The sequence below is a fragment of the Rhyacophila brunnea genome, unplaced genomic scaffold, assembly GCF_057557595.1.
Source record: "Rhyacophila brunnea isolate RB1 unplaced genomic scaffold, BYU_Rbru_1.0 scaffold_17, whole genome shotgun sequence".
NCBI classification, from domain to species: domain Eukaryota; kingdom Metazoa; phylum Arthropoda; class Insecta; order Trichoptera; family Rhyacophilidae; genus Rhyacophila; species Rhyacophila brunnea.
The window spans coordinates 27,912,476-27,937,499 of record NW_028232827.1 but is presented as its reverse complement, the minus strand read 5'-3'; the positions used below and the strand labels follow the sequence as shown (position 1 = coordinate 27,937,499).

General features: G+C 31.2%; 1 protein-coding gene across 4 annotated transcripts in view; it reads left to right on the top strand.

Annotated features, from left to right (window-relative positions):
• The window catches only part of chas (chascon), a 445,618-nt gene that overhangs the window by 378,821 nt on the left and 41,773 nt on the right, over nt 1-25,024 (top strand). For all 4 annotated transcript variants that reach the window (XM_085944590.1, XM_085944587.1, XM_085944588.1 and 1 more), the window contains 2 exons: nt 8,088-8,235; nt 9,119-9,235. In XM_085944590.1, the coding sequence (XP_085800716.1) occupies nt 8,088-8,235; nt 9,119-9,235 (265 nt within the window). The remainder of the gene's footprint in view (nt 1-8,087; nt 8,236-9,118; nt 9,236-25,024) is intronic.

Below are 25,024 nucleotides of genomic sequence, written 5' to 3'. Positions count from 1 at the left end.
TCCTTGTCGTAACCTCGCTTGAACTTTAATATTTTCTTTTTGTGGTAAAGAACTTTTTTGAATTGACCATACAATGTCTTTATACTTTTTACTTTACACATTTTATTTACTATATTATATGTTTTGCTACATCCAATCCAGTGGGAGCATAAATTATAAAGCTTGTAAACAACGCTCAACTTTTACCTACGTACTAATTCTACGACAATTGAGTTATTATGTTGACAGCCTTTTTGGGCTATGAACTCATTTTTAAAACAACACTAAAAGATAACCTTATAAAGTTATCTTAGTATTATAATGAAAGGGTGTTAATAACCCGAAACAATCAACATAAATAACTCTAGTCCTTAAGGGCGGACGTGCTCAGCGTGGGTCAAAATGGAGCTTTTTTTCGATTTTCAAAGCATGATCCTGGACATTCCTTAAACGTTGTAGATAATCTATTTATATAATTTTGAAGCCATATTATCATTTATGTTTATTTTAAACATTTGATGACTGCATAAAGTATTTTTATTACATAAAATAGCATTCCTTTAAACCTCTCGCTCTAATGTTTTAGAATATAGTCATATTTCAGTACATAAATGTGCAGTGGTGTTAAGATTTTTTACATTTATTATTTTTTAACGCATTTATAAAACTATCAGTATAATTATGGTCGACATTATTATAGTAAAATATTTACGATGAAAAATTATATTGACAATCTCTGTGATTAATCAAAAAAATTCAAATACTGATTATAAGCTATGTTTTTGACCATTCAAGTATGATAAACATCCTATGAATAATGATTGCTTTATAATAATTATTGACCTAAGAATAAGGTAGTGTTTTTTTGAAATACGCCGTTTCTTTTGGCATTCTCCAGTGGTTAAGCTACAACATACGGCCGTAGCCATAAATTGACAAACTAAAATTGAAGTAGGGAGTAAAATGATGTTAACGTGCGTGTTTGAACATTTGAATCAAAATTATATAAATAGATTATCTACAACGTTTAAGGAATTCCCAGGATCATGCTTTGAAAATAGAACAAAAGCTGCATTTCGACCTACGCTGAGCATGTCCCCCTTAAGAATTAACAAACTACTTTGTTTTAAAACCCTTATTTTATAACTTATGTATATGTATGTATGCACGACAAGAGTGTGTTGTAGCTCTAGTAAATATTAAAAATGACACCCTTACCTCTGCCATATGTTTTATTAATCAGCATCAAAACCAAAATCAACCCTTCCTGGCCTAATGCGTGGATTCATGACAAAATTTATATTAATTTTTGAGTGACCTTGAAGAAAGTGTATTAAATTACTCAGCCAAATTTCATTAACCATTCACTGTGTTGATGTTATTAATTACATTAATATATTGCAAAGAATAATTTCTCTGCTCAAAAAAACTCGTTTGAAAGTACGAAACAAAGTTTGTACATCGTGATCTTATTTACCGATGAAATTGATTAAAATCACTCTCAGACACAGTATAAAATATAAATAAGCCATTAAACCAGTGATTCTCAACATTTTTGTTTGGCGGAACCCCTATTTGGCTGACACCATTAAGGTCCAGGCTGATAAAATACAAAATGGTCGTGCTAAGCCATATACCGAAGCAGACTTAAAATGGCGTTATTTAATATTTTAGTCTCAAATATTATCTGAATTCATTTCCTACTGCAATTTCTGCGTTGTTATCTTAAACAGATATATGCTCTGCAAACATAGATAGGATAATATTTCCACAGGAGAACTTTTTGTAATCTTCACATAATCTTGTATTCCTTATTTAACCTGTCACCCTCTTAGAATATTTTGGCTTAAAATACTTTGGACGTCGAAGACGTACCTGGTGCGTAATGACCAGGTGGTCGATCGATGTAATTAACGTGCATTTTAAAGGTGGTAATTAAAAAATCATTATCTAGTCAGCAATGAATGAGTTAAACGACATACAAAATGCCTACAGGTACGGTATGCCACGGCCAGTAGAATATTATTAAACGATAATCAGTAGGTAATCACGTATTCGAATAATATATATATACATATATATTATAAGAGTTTTGAATACAACTGAATTCCTCAATTTTTGTTACTTCGTCTGTTTCTCATTCGGTTCTTCATTCTCTTGGCAAGTGAAATTCACTGTAGTTTGATAATAACTACGATGCGATATCGAAAGCTAAGCAAGCTCAAATTCCCAAATATGCACCCCATTACTTAAAATCAAGTCACGTTAAACCTTTATTTTAAGCTCACTGCTAAAAAAAAGTTTTAAGATGTATCTACTTTGGGCGAGCTTTTCTGAATTCTCGCGGAGCCTCGGTTGGGTATCACTGCATTAAACGAATCATCAATATACAGTAGTTATAGACCAATAAAGATTGAAATTGGACAATGGTCGTAAAACGATACGTTAATAATTTAGACCGGTAATAGAAGAAGCTATGTAGCTTTTGATTTTGTGGTTAGTTTTCACTTTATCGGTCTCTTAATTATCAAAACTACCTGATTCCAAAGTAGGTGGGCAAGTATTTGTAACGGGTAATTTATTATTAGTTTTTGCTAGCTCTTGTTTTCAATTATTGATAAATGTATTATCTGAAAGTTGTTAACATTTCGTCGGTACAAAGATACACATCACTTAGCAAAATATTACAATTTCAGATACAGCTGACATTAAAGATTGTTTCAAATTTTGAAAAACTGTATACATTTAATGAAAAATATTTTATATAAAACCCTCAATATTAATTTGCGTGTAGTCTCCGAATATCTCAATCCATTACACATACATAAACATATTTATCTGGGACTTACTGCTAAAAGTGCCTATGGCAAATATATCAATTGTTCCGTACAGGCTATTTCTCATCAACAATCAATATTATTAAATTTTACAATACACATCATGTAAACCGGGTTATATAAAATATAAATTAATAAGATCAAGGCGGACAATTACAGTTTGTGTTTGGAAAATACTGGAAAATGAGGAAATTTAAAAAATTTGAATCGTTATGTCAACACTGAACATTTCTTGTTCTAAAATAATATGCCGACACATTATTTTTACATACACTCTAAATGTGCTCTTATATCATTCATTTTACATAGGCTGAAATAGGTATTTATAGCATTGAAAGAAGGTAAATTTTAACGTATTTTCTCATATTTAATTAAAAATGCCCAAAATCCGTTATAGGCTCTTGTACCACTAGGCCCCAGATATATATTATTTTTTATTTATTCGGTACGAAGTTAATAATATGATAAATTAATAAATAGCAAAGATTTTTAGATAGATAATTTCAACTTCTTACCTGATACTGTTTATAAATAAGTTTAGTTATAATATCACCTTATTTTTTGAAATTACGATATCCATTTTTGGCGAAACTTAAATCTCGGATACCATAGTTAGTATGAATTATTTGCAAGAAGAAACTTGAGTTGGTTTTTTAATTGGTGAAGAAGACTCACCTGTCAAGTGACAGGCGTGTGTTCGAATTCCATGCGGTCAAAGGATTTTTTCAAGGAGGTATGTTTTTTTTTAAATGATGTATTTTCAATAAAAAGAATGCAACATTTTTAAATGCTATTTAGGTATATTCAGTCTTCAATAAAAAATTAATAAGAATGCATAAAATATTAATATATAGAAAATATCAATCATAAAAAAATATCTAAAGAATGTCTATATATTTTCTGCTATAAATGTTCATACTATAGTAAAATAATAGGTACTATTCGGTTATCAGGAATACAGCAGAAAACACATTTTGAAAATACCCGATATACTGGATTATTTGTAAGTTTGGATTAGTTTAGGTTAGGTTAACCTAACAAATAATCCAGTTTATCGGCTATTTTCACAATGTGTTTTCCGCTGTATTCCTGATAACTGAACAGTACCAAATAATACTATCATATTAAAATAGTGGCCATAAAATCGGATAATAATTACCTTACAACCGCTGTAAGAATTCTCGGTTTACTATAATTGCCTTCAATATCTGCGATAAAATAACCATTTTAAATGATCACTCTTTTACCTGCTGAAAAGCCTACCGCAGTCATCATTATATCGCAGTATTTCTCAAAATAACGTGCGCGTACTCCTTTAGTTAGAGTTATGTAATATTTTACTGACGTAGGTATCTAACTGTCGACAAATAAAATTAGGGATATATATTACCGGACACTTGGCAGGTTTGAAAGTTGTTACACCAACTGACGTCTTATTGGCTCTTTTTTCTCGTTCACGTATGTAATTATATTATATCAACCAACGTTGCTTTGAAGAAAATGACATAAGTACATAATTATATTTTAAAAATTTAAATGTGAGAAATAGTCTTAAAAATCTGGACGAAGGAACGAGTCTGGACAAAAGACAGGACTGGGTGACCAAGTTTGGACAATTCGGACAAAACTTAAGCGTATTGCAAGATAATGGAATATATTATAATTATTTAACTGTAGTGGAGTCATACAACATGTATGCCTTCCCCGGAACAGTTTCAGCCATACATCAGACCAAACTGGAGGCTGTTGTTTGGATCGATATTATTTGTAGTATTGTATTCTAGTGTATGTTTGTTTTTGAACACAATTGTTTTTCTTTGCTATGATGGTGTAATGTTACACAATGTGACGGTAATTATTGTGACAAACAAGTTAATTAAAAAATGAAAGTAAAAATATAGAAACAAATTTATATACGTAATATACTTATAATATAAAAATAATTATCATTGTTTTTTGGCTATGATGGAACTCTTTGAATTAGTATTTACGGCGATATTCGGTAGGTATGATATGTAACATATTATGATAGGCGGAAGGATTAAATATAAATTGTACGTATTAAATTTCGCTGTAGCACAGTTTACCGTAAGCTGCTTACCGGAAAGAAATTCTCGTATAGCATTGAGATACAAAAAAAAACCGTTGTTCATGGAGCATTGCAGACAGTACTGTTCAAGTTTTATTAGATTCAATAAGAACATTCGTTTGATATTGATTGGCATTAAATGTTTGATAATGACGCTGTCATTTTAATCAGATATTTGATAGGTACGATTTGATATGAAAACCTACCAGAATTTTATATAAATTATACGATGTTATGATTGCATTTCTAATTTACTTATTTTTTCTGTCTATCCTTTGTATTCCGGTGGTTTTTATAACGTATTTTTAAGTGGTTTATTTAGGTAAGGAATTTATTTCAATATTCTATACGGTATCTATTTTCGATAGAACATCTCATCTGTTTTAAGGCAAAATGAATACGTACAATTTTGCTAGCACGATGTGTAAGACATCACTCCATCTCAATAATTTCATTTATTTTATTTGTTTTTATATTTAGAATCGCACAAACTTATAATTCACCCAAATATAAAATAAAAATCACAGAAAATACTTAAGAGCTTCATCTAACAGAGAAGAATTTTCAAAACGAATGCATAATCAAATTTAATGTACATGTTTTTACTGGAAATATTTTTATAAAAACAACATCCTAACGTCTATTTATTTTCGAATTCCGTGGCGTCCAGTTGTCCGGTGCCAAATCGTCCTAGACCCTCTGTGGTATTAGATCATATTGTATTTTGAGTTGTTGCGCCGCTAGAAAAAATGATGTGCTCGCTGTGTCCTGTATCGCAATTGTAACCGATTTTTCAGTTTTACTTTCAAATAAAGTATATAGGTTCTGTCTTCTTAGTTTGAAGTTTTTTTAAACAACCTCTCACAATAAATTGGGCATATCTTTACAAAAATAGCAATGGCTAAGGGTAGAAGTAGGCTGTGAAGATTCGACAAAAATGGAGCACACTACACTTCGTCAGCTATACTTTAATACTATTTCATTGAAATAAGAATACAAATTGTCGATGGTTTTTAAAATTCGATTAAATCCTCCCCAAATCAAACCATAATAATATAATATTGGCCCATGTCAAATCTTTCACGTGGGTGCCACATATTGAGAAATACTGTTATATCAAATTAATCGTTGTTTTTATTTAATAAAACGCATTTTTTGTAGTGCTTATTCCACTTTTAATCAATAGATTATGACCGGTTTCGTCCGCCTCAGAGGGACATTTTCAACTCTCGTCCCTCTGAGGCGGACGAAACCGGTCCTAATCTATTGATTAAAAGTGGAATAAGTACAACAAAAAAAATGCGTTTTATTAAATAAAAACAACAATACAATGCAGTTCCACCATGAATTCACAGTTAACAAAATAAAAGAAATCAAATTAATCGAATATTTATAAATACATTTATTTGTTTAGATAAGATCTAATAAGAGAAAGATGAATATTGCTATCTATCCAATAATCATTATCAGCATGGTACATTGATTGATTCGTGAGAAGATGATTACTGAGTAATTGACTATTTTAAAAAACTAATCCCGTTGTAATGTTCATGACTAGATATTTTTCGATAAAAATACAGTTATTATTATCATCGAAAAAAAACTGAACTTAGAATATGCTAAGTAATTCAATATAGCTTCAAAACAGTACATAATACAAATTACAAGGTATACTCCGGGTCATCAATTAAATGCAAGACACATGGAATCTGATACATGGTAATAATAAAAATATAAATCTAACTTTTATATTGTGATTCAATTTGAATTCAATTACTTACTTGTAATACGTACCTACCTAAAAGAGAATTGTTTTATATTGTGGGACTCACTAGCGATAAATTATCTGACATCAATCACATTGAAGATTTTTTTATTAAATAAATAGTAGATACCTAACGTAACTGTGCTTTCGTTTATCTATAACTTTAATAATCTACCTATTTATTAGTTGGCTGATTCATATTCTGAAGTCATGTTTTCAATGTGTGATTAACATGGCCCCCACATCCTGAAGCTGGCCCCCAGACTAGGATGTTTGGCGGCCCTCCCTACCTATCGCTAAGGGTAAAATCAGTGTGACGCGCTGCAGTAGCGTTATCCAAATTTAATGGTTTATTTTTAGCATTTCTTTATATTTTTAATATGTACTTACATCCATTTGAATTATGGAGTTGTTGAGTATCGGCACACAGTAAAAAATTGCATCATACAACCAAATAGTCTTAATTATTAATATCATCAAAGGGATTTTTTTACCATTAGAGCAAACTTGTGATCTGTGTTTATCTCGGTATGGTCAGCTCGTCACGCCGGGCCCTTCCTGAGCTCGGGACCCCAGGCTAGAGCCCTGTCAGCCCCCCCTTGTGGGGGCCATGGTGATTAGATTCAGACGATGGACTTATGTAATAAGTGTAGAGAATGATCAACATCCACTTTCTTGTACGATAACTGTAAAGACAATATTTATATCAAGTTTGATTGTGGATTTCAGTGGCGAAAGGTGGAGGTAGGCTGTTAAAATCCAACATAAATAGTACACACTACATTTTGTCAGTCAAACGTGTTTGCTTTCATTATCCAATACTACAATGTGTTGATAGTGTTTGTTAGTTTATAAAATTCAATTGAGCCCTGCCTAATCCAAGCCATAGTAGATAATAGTCAAAATATATTTTATAGATCGAAGATTATTTTTATCGATTATGGTTTAGTTTAGTCAGGGCTTAATGAATTTAAAAAACTAACTTATACCAACTGTAATATTATGTATTCTTCATTTATTCAACGTAAACAAAAAATAAGTATGACTGAAAAAGTTTGAACTATTTTTGTCAGATTGCCTTTATCATATTTTTATGGGTTGGTTTAGGCAGGATTAAATTGAATTTTATAAACTAACAAACACTATCTGCAAATTGTATTCATAGTTTTATGAAAACAAATAATTGTGATTGATAATATTTAGTAAGCACTAGGTATGTATGTCAAATATTAATAGCCTACCTCCACCTCTCGCCGCTGGTGGATTCAATTTTCATGATGGTACTGGTGATTCTCGCCTATGGTAGGCATATTTATTTTCAGAATAATTAGTTTATTAAAGACTGATTATAACTAATAAATTAATTAATATTGTTTAGACGAAGTAATACTAATATTGTAATTTTCTTTGCTTCCAGGGTAAATCTTTGAGCAGCGGTTCCCTGGAGAGGAAGAAGGAGTCTGGTGAGAGGTGGAGGCGCACCAAGGATCAGGAATACGTTGACCATATGGCAGGTGGAGCCAGACTGGCAAGGGAAATGAGATACAACGCGGACACCGAAGAAGGTACACAATGATATACAATATGTATTATCTTTTGATTTTTATGTCAATAGTGTTATATCCTAATATAATTTCAATTATCATCTCAGTCACTCTCGATCTATTGCCGGATGAAGGCCTTCTCTTGTTGTATCCACTCTTGCTTTACCACATAATTCTGCTAAACTTGAATATCTCCCCGGGGTTGGTCTTTATCGCTTGAGCTATAATTTATCTATAACTTCTCTCTCCATGATATCTCCCCAATGACAAATAATATATTATTTTTGGTTTAATTCATCGACTTCGACACCCTAAGTTACTAATTAAATATCTTTTGTTGAGAATATTTGATTGGTGTGATTTCGACTATTGCAATGTACTTACTATTAATCAACCCCAATGTATCCACCCTATCTGGCTGTATTATTCCATACATATAAATACCCTTCTATATAAACTAAGTGTCACTAACATTACTTAATTACTTTTTTCTTATTTATAATGTATATGATTCTAATACAATTCAACTCTAGCTCTCCTATCTGAGTTATTTTACTGCGGACCAAACTCTACTGAGTTCTTTCCCATATTACACCATGTAACTATACTTTGAGATTAATTGACGAATAAACAACACCGAAGATTAACATCCGTCGAGACTAATCACTGGCATACACCTTCCAAAAGACCACGTGAAAGATCAGGGTCCGTTGGTAAGGATTTCCATTAGCGAACACAAAACAGAGTTATCACTATTTATTGTGATATATTTATTATAACTATCAGTTGAGAATGCCGTAAGCATGGAAAGTGACAACCTTAATGTGGTAAAAATATTATAAGTAGATTATATGAACCTATTCAAAGTAAGCAAAACCAATTCTTACCAAGTGTTTCTTTCCAGGTGAAAAATTCGGAGATCCAGGAATGGAGGACGCTCATGATTGGGACAGCCTTTCGGCGCGCGTGAGGAGGCAGCGCCGACAGGGGCAGCAAAAGACGCTGATGCAGAGGCAAAGAGGTCAGTAAAAAAATAGTCATATTAAATTATATGATGTAAGTATTTTATTTGATATTTTTTTTAAATAACCAAAGAATAGTTTAAAATAAAAGCATATAAGCTATGTGCTTTTTGACAAGCTTTTCAGATACTTAAAAATGTGTGTTTTGATTTTTTCTAACAAATATATTGTTTTTAATCAAATAGCGACATCTCTGGTTAGTTCGAATGAAATCTATGATTAGTTTGAGATTTTATACAAAGTGCTTTGATTTAACAGTTAAACTTCATGTTGTCGTTAACAGATGGCGTTATTTATCTATCTTTCAGGTTATTGTTTTTCTATTTTTTGATTTGAACCGAAAATATCTTCAGTTTTTTATGTCGATATTTAAATCAATAAAAATATAAAATTACTATTAATATTGGTATGGATAACAACGTTATTTATTTAACTAATTGCCTGACATTGTTTTAATTTTCATTTCACTATATTCCACGTTTGTTTGGCGATAATAATTAATAAATCAATTCAAATTTAGAAGTAGGTACGTAGGTATTGTAGTTAATTCAAATGTAAAAATGTAAAATTAAAATTTAGAATATTAGAATGATAGATAGATAGATAGATATCGACAAGAACTTTGGGGTTTTAGTGAAGAATTAGCATTTTTCGTTCTCATTCGTTTTTCAGTGTGTAATTTATTTTTTGGTTTGTTAATGACACGTAAACATTAGAGTTATTTACAATCAGACAACTTTAATGTGTATATGTGTACAAATAATGAACACAAATACACACAGATATTTTTAAACAAAAAAAAATATAAGAAACTTTAATATGTAAACACAAAAATAAATAATTACATTTAGATTGAAGACAAATAAACGACAATTTTTTGCGTACACAGCACAAAAAAGATCACAACATAATAAAATATAGGTATATGTATTTAGCGTTTGTGCCTGAGTAAAGCAGTTGGGAATTACCTGCATTTTTTTAGTTTAATTCATCAATATCTATGACTGACCTAAAACAGTCGATTAACAGCATCAAAATTCATACATACATATGTTATGGCATTTTACCACGTTTTTCTTAGCTCGTATTCTTGTTTGTCCGGTGGTTGTTTATCCAGTACAAATTTTGCAATCGATTTTTAACTATTATTTGTTGTTAAGGGGGTGGTCCTAGCAACTAAATTATTAATATATACGTGCGTTACTATGGAAATCAAAATGACATTTCAGTATTCTATATTTGTTTGTTTGTTGCAAAATAGCAAAAAAAATTATTTGTTGACAATTACCTTATTTGTCCTAAATTATTAATACATATAATTGTCAAGTTTATATGATTCAACAGAAAATTAACGTAGTATATAAAAAGTTCTTTTTATCTTGTAATTATTTATATTGCAAATCAATGTAGCACCGCAGGCGAAAACAATGTATACTAACATGAAACTTCAACATAAGCATTAAACATGATGATAGGTCACTCATTAGACATCGTTATAATTCTTGGCTTTTTTATATTAGGCGATTCCTGGCAACTTCCTTTATTTTGCCCAAGCATCATAAATGCCCTTTGATACAGTTTAGCTTTCAAAGTTATATTTTACTCTCTGGGATTATGTACATAGCTCGCCTTTATAATTTTATGACGTATAAAGCTATTAATCGTTTCTTAGCTATTATATCTATTGCTTTCTAGAATGGGTGAGCGTTGTATTACATGACGATTGAAGACAAAACATAGTTTTATTAAATAGTTTTTATTTTACTATTGGTCACACTTAGAATACCTACTTATAGGTGCGTATTTTTGGAGGACGGTATATTTATTTAATAAATAATTAACATTCAACTGCTACTTACTGTACCTTATTACGCACCACCATTAGAACATAGAGCAAGCACAATATCGCGTCACGTCCCACGGTCAATCTAACGGCAGTAAATGAAGATTTTTGATTGCATATTTAGTTGAAATTATTACCATTTACTTTAATAGACAACACTCATCGTTTATTACAAACACCATATAGCATTCGATGTATGAACAATAACTTGAACTACTATTAATTGAAGTTTACGGTTTTGTGTCACGGCCTGACTGCAGTGGGCCCTGCAACGTACCAAGTAAAAATATCAACGTAGATATCTCATTCCTAAAATCACAACGTTTAATTGAAAATAATTATTATTGAAGATGACAGTGATGACACAGAAGAATATTGGTTTATTTTTTTGTGTAGAATAAGTATTTGTTTGAGTGGTTATAACCTGTTGTGATGCTAGTTGAAGACATTTTGTTAAACCTTGTGTAATTTTTGTATAATTTCATATTTGTATGACTGGTTTCAACTGTTTTGATGCCCCTTTTAAGTTTTCTGTCAAATCGATTGCGTTATCTGCATCAAAGAGCATCGGTGGTGCTGCAGCTTTTGCATTTTTTTATATTTATTCAACGTGATAGTTTCACAGTGGCGAGGGGTGAAGGAAGGCAGTTAAGATTCGACATAACTAGTGCACACTAAATCTGCCAGTCATACTAATTTGTTTTCATTGATGTAAAAATACAAATTGCAGATGATGCTGGTTAGTTTTTAAAAGTCGATTAAACCCTGCCTAAACAAAACCATAATAGTTTAAGTATGCTATGGGGGATCCGATAAAAATAGTGCACACTTTTCAGTCATATTTATTTGTTTTTGTTGAATTTATTATACATGGTATTGGTTAGTTCTTTTTAATTCATTGAGCATTGCCTAAACCAAACCATAATAAATACTTAATTATGATATATGATTTAATGGCATAATTTTAGATATTTTATAGATATACGAATATTTTTTGACTATTATGATTACCTATCTCTATTATTGCTTGGTTTTCGCAGGGTTTTATTGAATTTTAAAAACTAACTAATACGGTGTGCTATTTGTGGTCTTGGTCAATGAAAACAAATACGTAAGACTGACAAAGTTTAGTGTGCCCTCTGCCCTTAGCCACTGTAATGTTTCTTCTTCTTCTTATTGTGCCATACCCTAACGGATGTTGGCCACCATCAAGGCGATCTTATCTTTATCGTCTGCTACCCGGAACAGTTCGGTGGAGCTGCACTCGTACCAACAACGGAGGTTCTTAACCCACGAAATGCGGCGCCGTCCTCTGCTACGCTTCCCATTTATCTTTCCTTGAATGACAAGTTGGGGAATGCTGTATTTTTGTCCTCTTATAATGTGGCCGTGGTATTGTAGTTTCCCGGTTTTGATACTACGTAAAACTTCTCGGTCCTTCCCCATTTGATTGAGAACTTCAACATTTGTCACCCGGTCAGTCCAAGGAATTTCGAGGATGCGTCTATACAGCCACATCGCGAACCGTGACATCTCTTGGTTTAGCGTGCATACTTCCATACCATAGGAAAGAATTGAGAGCACATAACAACGTACCATACGCAGTCTCAGACCTAGGTTAAGATCTCGATTTCTAAGGAGTCGTCTAATTTTGAGAAAGGCGCTCCTTGCGGTCTCAATTCTAGTTTTTATTTCCTGAAGTTTCCTGAAGTTTCTTCACATGAAGTGAATACATAATTATCAGGACATCCACATGCCATCTTCTCTAACTGCCCTTAAGATTATTATCTACTTAGAATTATAGGGAATGGGACGACTGGCCTCCGGACAATTGGACGCCGCACTGTCGTAGACACGGGTAGACGAGGTATTTTAATCAGTTTCTATCTACTACTTAGTAGTTTGAATTCATTTTACTCTTAACATAATGTATTCTTTATCGCGGATTGAGAATTACCATGCCTACGGCTTTATATAACATAAAAAACTCTTTTTTCGTTGGAACTTAAACATATGCATGATTAAATCATTGTTCACGTCTGCATATTTACATTCTTACCAACTATTAACTCATAATATAATATTGAATATTTTTTTTTAAAGTACCTATAAGTATCTAACGTCTATCTATTTTCGAATTCCGTGGCGTCCAGTTGTCCGGTGGCAAATCGTCCTAGACCCGAATTATAATATATAAGTAATTATTATTCTAGAAGCTCATAGACCGGATGATCTGACTGATTGTTAGTCATTTGCAAATAACAGCTGCCAATTGCATTTCAATTGATTCGCGATCTCACTTGTCGCGGCCTACTCAGTAGAAGTCGGTATTTATTTTTTGTGCGACATATACATACATGAATTATTTAACAAAGACAGGTGGGATGCTCGCATATACATATACGGCAATTGAGGAAGCTTTATCATATAATGAGGCAAGCTATTATTTTATAATTTATTATTTAATCAAGGAAATTGTGCGGAGTAATAAATCACAATGGAAATAATTATAATACAATGATGGTGAGAATCACACTAGTATAAATTCTACAGTTCTGTAAGCCATTTTTGGGCTGATCGCTTTGATGATTGGTTTTGCATTACAGAACATCTGTCAATATTTTTTTTTAATTGGAGCATTCAAAATAAGCACCAATCTGATGAGGGTCTATTGACACTTGATGGAATTCTAAATTGATATGTAAAATTGTAGTTGTTTCAATTATCAAGGGCAGACAAGCCCATTTTTTGTTTTCATTGGCATATGAATATACTTATAACTTACCTATCATTTCTAAATTATCATATTATAGAACAAGTTTACTCCAGAAACTCCAGAATATAATTATAAATATTGCTATTGCTAAGCCAAAAGGGCTTTCGTGAATATTTGACGCTTTACATTTGAGCAATATTTTTTTACAACAAAGGTTTTTCTTAGCTCGTATTCTTATTTGTCCGGTACAAATCTTGCAATCGATTTTTAACTAACTTCCCGACTAGCTAGAAATTTGAAACATTTAGAATATATCAGAACACGATGCCAATGCATTTTTTAATACTTTTAGCCATCTTTAAGTAGAATTGAATTCATTTTCAGTTAATTCTGTTTTGTATGAAAAGTTATTTCGACACCATTATTGGTTGCTAAGCGGATTGTCCTAGCAACTGGATTATTAATATATACGTGCGTTACTATGGAAATCAAAATGAAATGTCAATATGACATTTCAGTATTCTATGATCGTTTAAGCTGGTCAAGTCAAGTTTATATGATTCAACAGAAAATTTAAAAACGTTTTATATGAAAAGATCTTTTTATCTTGTAATTATTTTTAATTAGGTGAGAGAACATTACAGTTCCACCTGACGATATCATTGAAGTTTTGTTTTTTTTTCCATTTGAATTATTTTTTGTTAACCAGACTATCGGTATCTTCAGGAACTATGAACACTCATCAATGGTATTTGCCATAGGTGCGTTATTAAAATAACTCAAATGGAATAATACCAAACATAAATCAGTAAGTATTATTTTTCATATTAAAATATATTGTTCACTAACTACTCTGCTAAAAAATGTTGTCACTCTTTTAAGGAATAACTTTTGCTGGAGCACTTTTTGTAGATGGTATTTTAAAATAACTAATTTTGTATAAACAAATTCACCGACAATGTTTTACTTTTTCTACAATATTCTCAATTACCACGGAAATACCCAGGTTGTCTCCAGACTATTGAACTCATTGGTTATTCAAAGGTTACTGTGGTTTTTCCTGCAAACTCTGTCAGCTTGGCCTAGTTACCACTTGCTTAATGTGACTAATTACAGGACGATGATGACATCTGTCATGAGATTATCATATTATGTATGTTGAAACTAAATATCTTCTAAAATCTTTCCCACTCATAATTAGACTAGTTGGCTCATGACCCCCACATCCTGAAGCGGGCCCTCAGGCTAGAGTCTTTGGCGGGCCCCCTACATATCTCTTATGTGAAAGGCTGTGTGCAATTTTTCAAATTTTGTTACAGCTCAAATTAAGGGCTCAAATTAATTCAGTGTATTATTAACTATTTTTAATACATCTACTTTCATCATGGAGTTGTCGATCACTACGCAATAATCAAAAATTACATCGTTCAATTATATGATTTTAAAATTAACAAATATTAATAGTCATGAAGTACAAGAGCGCCATAGGCGACCTTTTTTTTTAACTATTAAAGCAAATTTGTGATGTGTGTTTATCTTACTTATCTGATCAACCCACCACGCCAGGCCCACCCAGAACCCGGCCCCCCAGGCTAAAGCCCTGTCAGCCCCCCCCTTGTGGGGGCCATGAGTTGGCTATTGAGACTCGGTTTTATTAGGGATTTCTATCGATGAAAGTTTCGGATTGTTAGTACCATAGAACAGTACCATAGAGCAGTTTTTAGTATTCGACGTAAAACGTATTCTTAACACGTGTGTAAGTTTAACCTAGATTCTTCCTTACTCGAGTCGGTTACCTGCTTCGCCTTACCCGTAATGTATTTCAGTTCCCATTATTTCTGAGTTCCCTGGTTAGTACCTATCATTATTAATTGAAAATCACCTAACGACCCACCTGGTACTAGAGTTTATTCCGTTGCATCGGTTGACAATCACTGGTATTGAATATAGAAGTCTCACTGTGACTATAATATAATATATAATTTCTCAGACAACGTACAGGTATGCTAAAATATGATCACCTGTCAACTCTAACGCTATACCTTTGTCAAAAACCATTCACAATAAGTATTTACTACGAATTCTTGCGGTTTGAGCGACAATGGGTTAACTCGTATAAGTTATTTATGACCAGTTTCCGATTGTCTAAAATTATGACAAATAAAACGTTATATTTGATCTGGAGATTTGTATGAAGGTTCCATTAGTTATGAAGAAAATGATTGATGTTTGTTTTTGACGTGAATTTTATCTACATATAACTAAATAAAAATCTTTAATATACATGTCAATATTTTATAGATCATGACATTTTGGATAGTCTGAAAACAGACGTTAAATTGACATGCGTCCTGTACTAAACACTAAACCAGATATCTATAAAATCTTTGCAACGTATTATATACCAAGTTTCCAAATGTTTTATACTCACCTTGGTTACAACCCTGTAACTTCAGTTTCGGAAATGGAGATAAGTCAACATTATTATTTTCTCTTTGCTGAGGCCACGTTCATTCCCTCTTGCCAGTCAAACCTGCAGTATACAAGTCGTTCTTGTATCATCATTAAAGGAAGAGAGAGTTAAATACAGATTGTGTGTGTTAATAGAGGCTTTATAGAAAACTCTATTTGCATTATCTCGGACGTGTTGTTTTTAGACATAATATAATATACAATACATTTATTAAAATAAAATTGGATTCTATCCCACATGATACTTCATCAATATAGGATAATTTAATATTTTTTTACGTAAAAATATTTGTTTGTGGTTATCCAATAAAATCGATTCTCACGCCTTATAGGTAGGTATTGTAGCCCACTCATTTTTTTATTATGCTTATTATCTCCTCCTTCCGCCTTTTTTAATTTACTTATCAGATTGTTAGAATCATTTACAGTTAACAATAAAAAGAAAAAATACTTAGTATAACTGGAGATTATGTTATTATCTTGACTGGTTTAGCTCACCATGCCTTATTGGGGAAAATCGCTATTGGCTGATGACTTTATCGGTCGCTGAAAATAGTTTTATTTTCTTTACTTGAGGATTAAGCTAGTCGCAATTACAATCAGGTGGTCTAACCTCTTCTAATGGTTATAATTTTGAATTATTTAAAATTATAAAGGATTTGCTCCAATTCGCAAAAGAAGATACTTTATAGCATCATCAAACAACTCGCTGTACTCTACGTACAATGCTACAGTATATAATATTAAATAATAACAATAGTATGCGAAACTTCTGAATCTTTATTATTTTTCCAAATGTTGGCATCTTTATGTACTGTAAACACTCATCAATGGCATTTGCTATTGGTGTGTTATTAAAATAACTTGAATGGAAAAATACTAAACTTAAATCAATAGTACAGGAGGACCTCGACTTTCGCACATAATTGGTTCCTGAAAATGTCTGTGAATGTTGAATGTTCGAAAGTATTTTCCTATATATATAAATAGTTCCTAATATATTGTTCACCCCAAGTACTATGTTAAAAAATGTTGCCCCACCTTTACGGAATAACTTTTACTAGAACATTTTTTGAATATGGTATTTTAAATACTCCCAAAAATTGCTAATACAATCTTGACTGAACACCATCAATATTATTTTCATGACGTTTGTTTTTTCATGACAGTTTTTAACTCTTTCTATAATATTGTCAATTACTTCAGAAATTAGCAGTGTACTTCATTCATCTAAGTAGTAAAATACACTTCTCACACACCAGATCGGGGACATCTGTAGAAGTTGCAATCACCGACGATTTCTTGCTCCCTAATACCCCGTTTACACGTGCATGGATTTACTGTTGGCGCGGCCATAACAAGAAAATGTATGGGTAAACGTGTATTATCCTGCAGTTGGCAAGATTGCATGCATGAATCAAAAAAGTTTGGAAGCTTCTGAATTTTCATGTGACAGTAGGATTTTTTCGTTGACCAATTTTCACTACCTCGCGTTTATTGGAGTGACAGTCAGCACATTTACATATAAACAGTAATTGTCACGATGGTTTAAAATACTCATTAATGCTGCCAGTAAAGCCATGCAGTGTAGAGGCGGTATTATACATGTTTCCCCATACGTTTTCTTACTGTGCACAGTACATCCATGCACGTGTAAACGGGGTATGATAATAAGTGGAAGCATGACACATTTGTTTTTTTTAAGCAAATGAAAATACAGGAAACTGCATTACCGCTCGAGCTTTCATTTATTATTTTCGCCAATTGATGTCACTACAAGCTTTCCACTTATTTCACTGCATTTACAACTAACAAATATTTTAAAAATAAAATTCATTGTCTAGCTTCCACGGTTTTTGACATTTAAGATTTTGAAATGATGCCCAGAGCATTCCACAGTCGGGAATATTTTTTCCTAGATGTAAGGGACTGAAATTTATAGGTTTGCAAGAAGTCTGAATAATTTATTATTTTATATGATAGATATTCTAATCTGGTGCTGATTATTTTAAGGTTTCCTATTAGAAATTCGGGCATCGATATTATGATAAAGATTTAGCAACAATATAATATTATAATATATGTTTTGGGTTATCTTCGTATTATGTTTCGCGTATGAATACCAATCAGTGTACATATAGAAAATTCAATTTCCCGGACATTGTAAATACACAGTTATATCATTATCTGAGTTGTCAATCGTTCGCAATTTGATTACCTGAATAGATCGTTTATTTACTGGTTGGAATAATCTATGAGATTCACACGCCTGACTACAAATTACACGTCTGTGTTAGATTTTCCACATTATCAAGGTGAACCATCGGTGTGTGTTGGAAAACGTTTGAACAGCTGCCGACTACTTACACGGTGTCCAAAAAGAGTATATATGTATTTTTATTTTATTAGAAAAATCAATATTTTTTTCTTTTTGATATCATAAAAAAAAATATTATTTAACTCGATAGTATCTGATTGTCCAGATAAACTTATTTCTGGAAATGTTGTGTGATTTTTTTACAAAAACATCAGTGACATGACATGTGATGTATTAATATTTAAAAAAAAATCTTTATTATTTATAGAATAATGACAGAACCATATTGACTTAATAATTACAGGATAAAAAGAACTTTTTTATATACCACGTTTTTAAATTTCTGTTGGATCATATAAACTTGACAATTCTATGTATTATTAAATACTTTTTTTTGTACTTGATAGAAATACTGAATAAATATAGAATACTGAAATGTCATTTTTACATTTCATATTGATTTCCATAGTAACGCACGAATATATTAATAATTTAGTTGCTAGGAATGGATACACAAGAAAAAAATTGTACTGGACAAACAAGAATACGAGCTAATAAAAACGTGGTAAAATAGAGCAAATGCAAATAAAAACTTTGAACTCACGATGCAATCTAAAATATGTTATGCAGTTATTCATTTCAACAGTCGATATAACATTATGTATATGGAGAAAAAGCTTTTATATCCAAATCCTGATTATTTTTTTCAAGCAATATTTATACAAATTGTTTTTATTTAAATTATTATTCATTCAAGGTTGAATATATAGAAGGTTTATAAATTTAAAAAAAATGTTAAAGCAAATATTCGACAGAGTAGAATTTGGACACAGATGCCAGGTAGCTACCGACTCAAGTTATCGTACACCGCTAGCATAATTGATTAAAATACTCTCCTGGGAATAATGATAGATGAGTGTTCAAATCTCACAGTCTTAAAAAACAGTATTTTGAATGCTGTCTAAAGTAATTTGTGTATTTGTGTATCATCGTATTAAAGATACTGATTCTTATAATGTTATCTTCCTTTTTTCTACACCCTTAAAATAAGGGTTGATGAGAAAGTGAGTAATAAATTCTTATAAAAAACTTCGTTTTAATTTTTTTACCATATCCGAACTTAATAAGATCATATAGGCGTCCACAGAGTGGATGTTTTGTATTAACAGATTTTTTTTACGAGAAATGGATCTTAGCCACTTGCTCAACCTGTTAGGTTACTCTGACTCTACTCTAATATACAACAATCTGTTGCATAAACAGTGATCCAGAATCTATTGTTAGCACAATTATTATGGTAATAAGTACAAAGTTATTAAATTAAAATAAGTATTACGTCACGTTTATAGGCTCCCTATATCTATAACTAAAAATGTTTACTTATGTACTCATTGCTGAAGCAATGTTTATATTAAAAAAAATACGTTTTGGTTAGACACGTTTTCTTAATCGTGGATGACAAAATAACCAAAAGGCTTGTAATTTGAATGAAAATTGAATACTCAGCCTATTAATTTTATGTAAGAATATTTCTCAGTAAATCAATAATAACATAAAGTCATCACTGATTTAAATTGTTAACATTAAATACGTAATTAAACGTTAATTCAAAAATATTATAATTATTTTTTTCTGTTTAATCATCAAATGAAATATTATTCAATCAAGCAAAAATTGTCTTAACTGTAGATAGGTATTTTTTTATTTTTATTTTTTACAACGTTTTTCTTAGCTCGTATTCTCATTTGTCCGGTGGTTCTTTGTCCGGTACAAATCTTGCAATCGATTTTTAACTAACTTACCGACTAGCTAGACATTTGAAACTTTTAAAATATATCAGAACACGATGAAAATGCATTTATTTTAATACTTTTAGCGATCTTTAAGTAGAATTGAATTCATTTTCAGTTAATTCTGTTTTGTATGAAAAGTTACTTCGACACCATTATTGGTTGCTAAGCGGATGGTCCTAGCAACTAAATTATTAATATATACGTGCGTTACTGTGGAAATCAAAATAACATTTCAGTATTATTTCTATCAAGTACAAATTTATTTGATCGTTTAAGCTAGCAAGTCAAGTTTATATGATTCAACAGAAAATTTAAAAACGTTGTATATAAAAAGTTCTTTTTATCTTGTAATTATTATTTATTTATTAAAAAAAAGACACGTTGAGCACATAACAAATTATTAATTCAAGACGTTCACAGCATGATATTTAGAATAAAAAGGACAAGTAAATCAACTAGAGAAAAAACAAGGTAGAGAAAGAAGAAACAAAGCAAAAAATAATGTTATAGAAGAGAAATAAAAAAAAAGAAATAAAAAACAACAATAATTGAAAAAAATACAATTTAAACAATAAAATAGACTGTTAAAAACAGAATGCACAACACATCACTAAAAATGTCTACATCAGCTCTAGGGAGTGCATTGACCAGCCGTACAGCCCTCGCTATTGGTGCCAGGTGAGCCTGACATGCCACGCATGTAATTGACGGGTGCATAAAAATTCAAATTTACCAGAACATCGTAATTGGAAACTATACCACGTGAGAGCAGGGGAAAATGCTTTATTAAGAGCAGAAGTGACCTACAAGCTTCAAGAGAATATGTTTGGTTAATCATGTGTTTTCCTGGCAATTTTTCAATACCAATAAGAAAAATCAAAAAATACAATCGTGGACCGAATCAGATTCAAACACAGGTTTTTTTCTGTATTTAACATTATTTAGTAACCCAAAGCCATGATAAACAAAAGTGAAACTTAAAAAATATTTGATCTGAACTGAGTAAGTGCCTAGCCTTTATTGTGAAAAACACCTTTGACTACTTGTATGGATTATTAAAAAATCATTCGATGAATTTAAATTGGCCATCAGGTACGTTTTGTGGTTTATTTTTATACTTAGCATTGACAAATTGCTTCAAGTAATGTATTATTAAAGGAAAAACTGCGCTTTTTTAGTTATTTATTTTTTCGAGCAAAGATTGAGAAATAATTGCCTAATTTATGTATGAACAGTCGGTTTGCTTAGCTTTATGTTGAAAACGTATAGGTGTAGAGGAAAATGTATATCAAATGAACGCTATATAATATGTGTGCAGTCTCTAATAACCGTTATTATATAGAGAAAACACGGGTTTTCCTAATGATATAAATAATAAAAAATAGGAATATTATTATATTTTAATTGGATGGGATGTTCAATGTAATAATATAATATCGTTTCATTAAAAATATATTCCTGTATCCATCAAAAAATGTTTTTAATACTTTAATTACTTAAACGTAAGTTTACTTCTATATTTTGTTGTACCTATATACATATCAATTCAGTTATTTATAAATCATATTTTAGCCGTTTATAACAAATAAAATATGAGAATAAATCTGAAATATATTTTTTTCATTTATTTTTCGAATTTGTTAATATTTACCTAACCTTACAGACCTGCAAGCTTATATGAAGAATGGATGAGGGAGCCACAATCGAAAACTAACCAATCAAGACTCGCAACGGGACAGAATCTAACATTCGAATGTCGTTTTCAAAATGGCGTCCATATGGTAGTTCCATTTTTGACCGTTCTTCAGATAACTTTGTAGGACTCTAATTGATTTATTACCTAAAACTGAATATATTCTTTATAACTTTAAAAGTCAATAATTGATAAATTATGAAGTAGATAGGTAAAATACATGATTTAAAAAATGCTGTATATGAAGGGTATATAATTAACAGTAATAATAAAACACTAATGTTATGAAATTATCTAGTAGTACTAAGGCTATACCTCCGTTGAGGCATGGTCTAAAAAGATCGTGGCTAGGCCATGCGCGGATTGTGCAAATGACTCGTACCGAACGAAATATAATTTGTCATATAAATCCAACATGCGTCCATTTAATGTTCTGTTTATTATTCTATTAGTAACAATAATAATATATTCATTGACATGTTTTCTTTTTCAAGTAAATGGGTAACGTTTTTTAGTCATCTTTACACGATTTAAGAATTAATACCCCCGTCGCCAACACGAAACAAATTGACGTGTTCACAGCTCGACGTTCGCTCTCCGATTGCCAGCTAGTCCAAAATTTCGTCGCACCTATAGTTGAAAATTATTTGCCGTTTCACTGAAGTACCGTCTTGAATATAAGTAATAGGGAAAACTTGTTTTCTAGAATGTTGTTATGATTGTTTAGCATAATATTATAGTAGATTAGTGGATATCAATAAAAGGATTTGTACTAGAAAAATGAACACAAGCCAAGAAGAATGTTTAAGTTATTTATTCGCATTTTATTAAATACAGATAATACGATAACTTAGCTTAAAGTAACTGTAGAATATTCTGAAATATTTATTATTACATGTTTTAGTAAGCATTTTTATTTTATTCTGTAGTACAATATCTTAGTTGTGGTTCCTACGAGAGTTTAATGGTAATTTTTTGCAAAGTTAATTAATTGTTAGAGACCCAGCGTTCACCTGTCAAAGACGGTCCGATAGGTGCGCGCAAACAGTGCTTCACAGACAAATTGACAACGCAAAAAAAAACTTTAAAGATCAGTCGGAAAGGCTCTAGTAAACGGAAAGGCTGCCTCTGAAAGACCGCGACCATCTTCATTAATTCCTAATACGTAATAAAGCATGGTGAAAACGTAGATTGTTTATATTAATAATATATTAAATAATCATCGGCTAAACTGTGTTATATTTGTGTTAAAAGTGAAAACGTGTTTTAATTTAGTGTGTTTATGTGGTGACATTCACATGGCGTCGATAAAAATGGTAATTTTCTATCCATATTGGACATATATTTTTAATTTTCCGGTTAGGCATGCGTAAGAATTTGTATATACATTTTATATAACACACAATTTATTAATTATTGATAAATATATATCTCTCTCTCCGACCTCTCCGATCCTAATAAGATCATATGGGCCTCCACAGAGTGGAGGTTTTTATTAACGGATTTTGTTTTTCAATTTGTGTTTGAGTCAGGGTATGGCCCTAATAGGTTGAGCAAGCAGCTGACATCCATTTCTCGTAAAACAAAATCCGTTAATACTATATATATATACATATATTCTTTTTAATACTACAACAGGCTAAGAGACTAGTCTAGAGAAGAGCTATGACAGTAGTGTAATTAGTAATAGAGGAGAAACAATCACAAACATCTAGGCTTTGATAAAATTACATAAATATGGATGAAAGCACAACGAGGGCTGTCAATTAACACTCTGCAATCCGACAATTATATACAAGGGCGGGTCGAATTTAAACTTTAATCAATATAATACTTATTGATAATTCATTAATAATTGAATTGACGATTACGTGCTAAAAGTCCATTACAATGGTTTTAAAATAAAGTTTTTCTATTAATTCTGCAATATTTGTGTTATTTATGTTGACAGCTATTTAGGGTTATATACCCATCTTAAAAACGACTGTATAATAACTCATTTTCAAGATTTCATACTCAATATTTGCAACTCTCAAATCATGTTAGAAAAAGAGGGCGCATTATATTAACCTTTCTTCACTCCTTCGCACAACATTTGCGTAGTTTTATTTTTATTTATTTAATTAGAAAGATTGACTTCTACGATCATTAAATATCTTTTTGTCTTAAAACAGTTTATAGAGAGGATTTCTATATAGTTTTACATGTACATTGATAATTAAGTCAGCTCTAGACTCTTTGCAATATGTATAGTTCACTTTTAACTCTGAAATGTACCAATTAATTTGTACTGAAATTCTTATACAGATGATATCTGTGCGATATTGTAACAAAAATAATGTATCAAATGGGAACGGTCTGGAACTGCAGACCGCCAGCTGTATTTTGCATTTGGTTATAAGACATCTCAAAACTAACGAGTAATCTTTAAATTTAATCAGTTATTATTAATGAATAGAAAACAGCTGATATGAATAAACCTTGCATTAGTAATCAATTGATTCAAACCTATCATGATTATATTAATCAAAGTCGTCGTGGAAAACCTTCCTCTATTGATATATAAAAGTATAATTAAATAAAATCTACTAAGGTTAATCAATAAATCTGTTGCAAGTCATTTCTCATTGCAGGTTAATTTAAAAAAAACACAATACTTGTGTATGTAGAAATTTGTTTTTCAAGTCTATAATTAATGATAATAGCGTAAAACAAGTTTTTTCACAAAATTGTCAAAAAAGGCGCCATGGCATAATATCTATAAGGCTACTAACTCAATCACAGGAAATACTTTCAAGAACCAACATTAAGTATTATGATACATTTGAATCTTTTTGGTTATATACTAAATCGGTATAACCACAGAACAGATAATAAATATAATTCCGATAGGCTATATACCAATACAGTAAATTTTGACGCAAGAAGTTTGAATGTGTGAGTGTCCTGCGAAA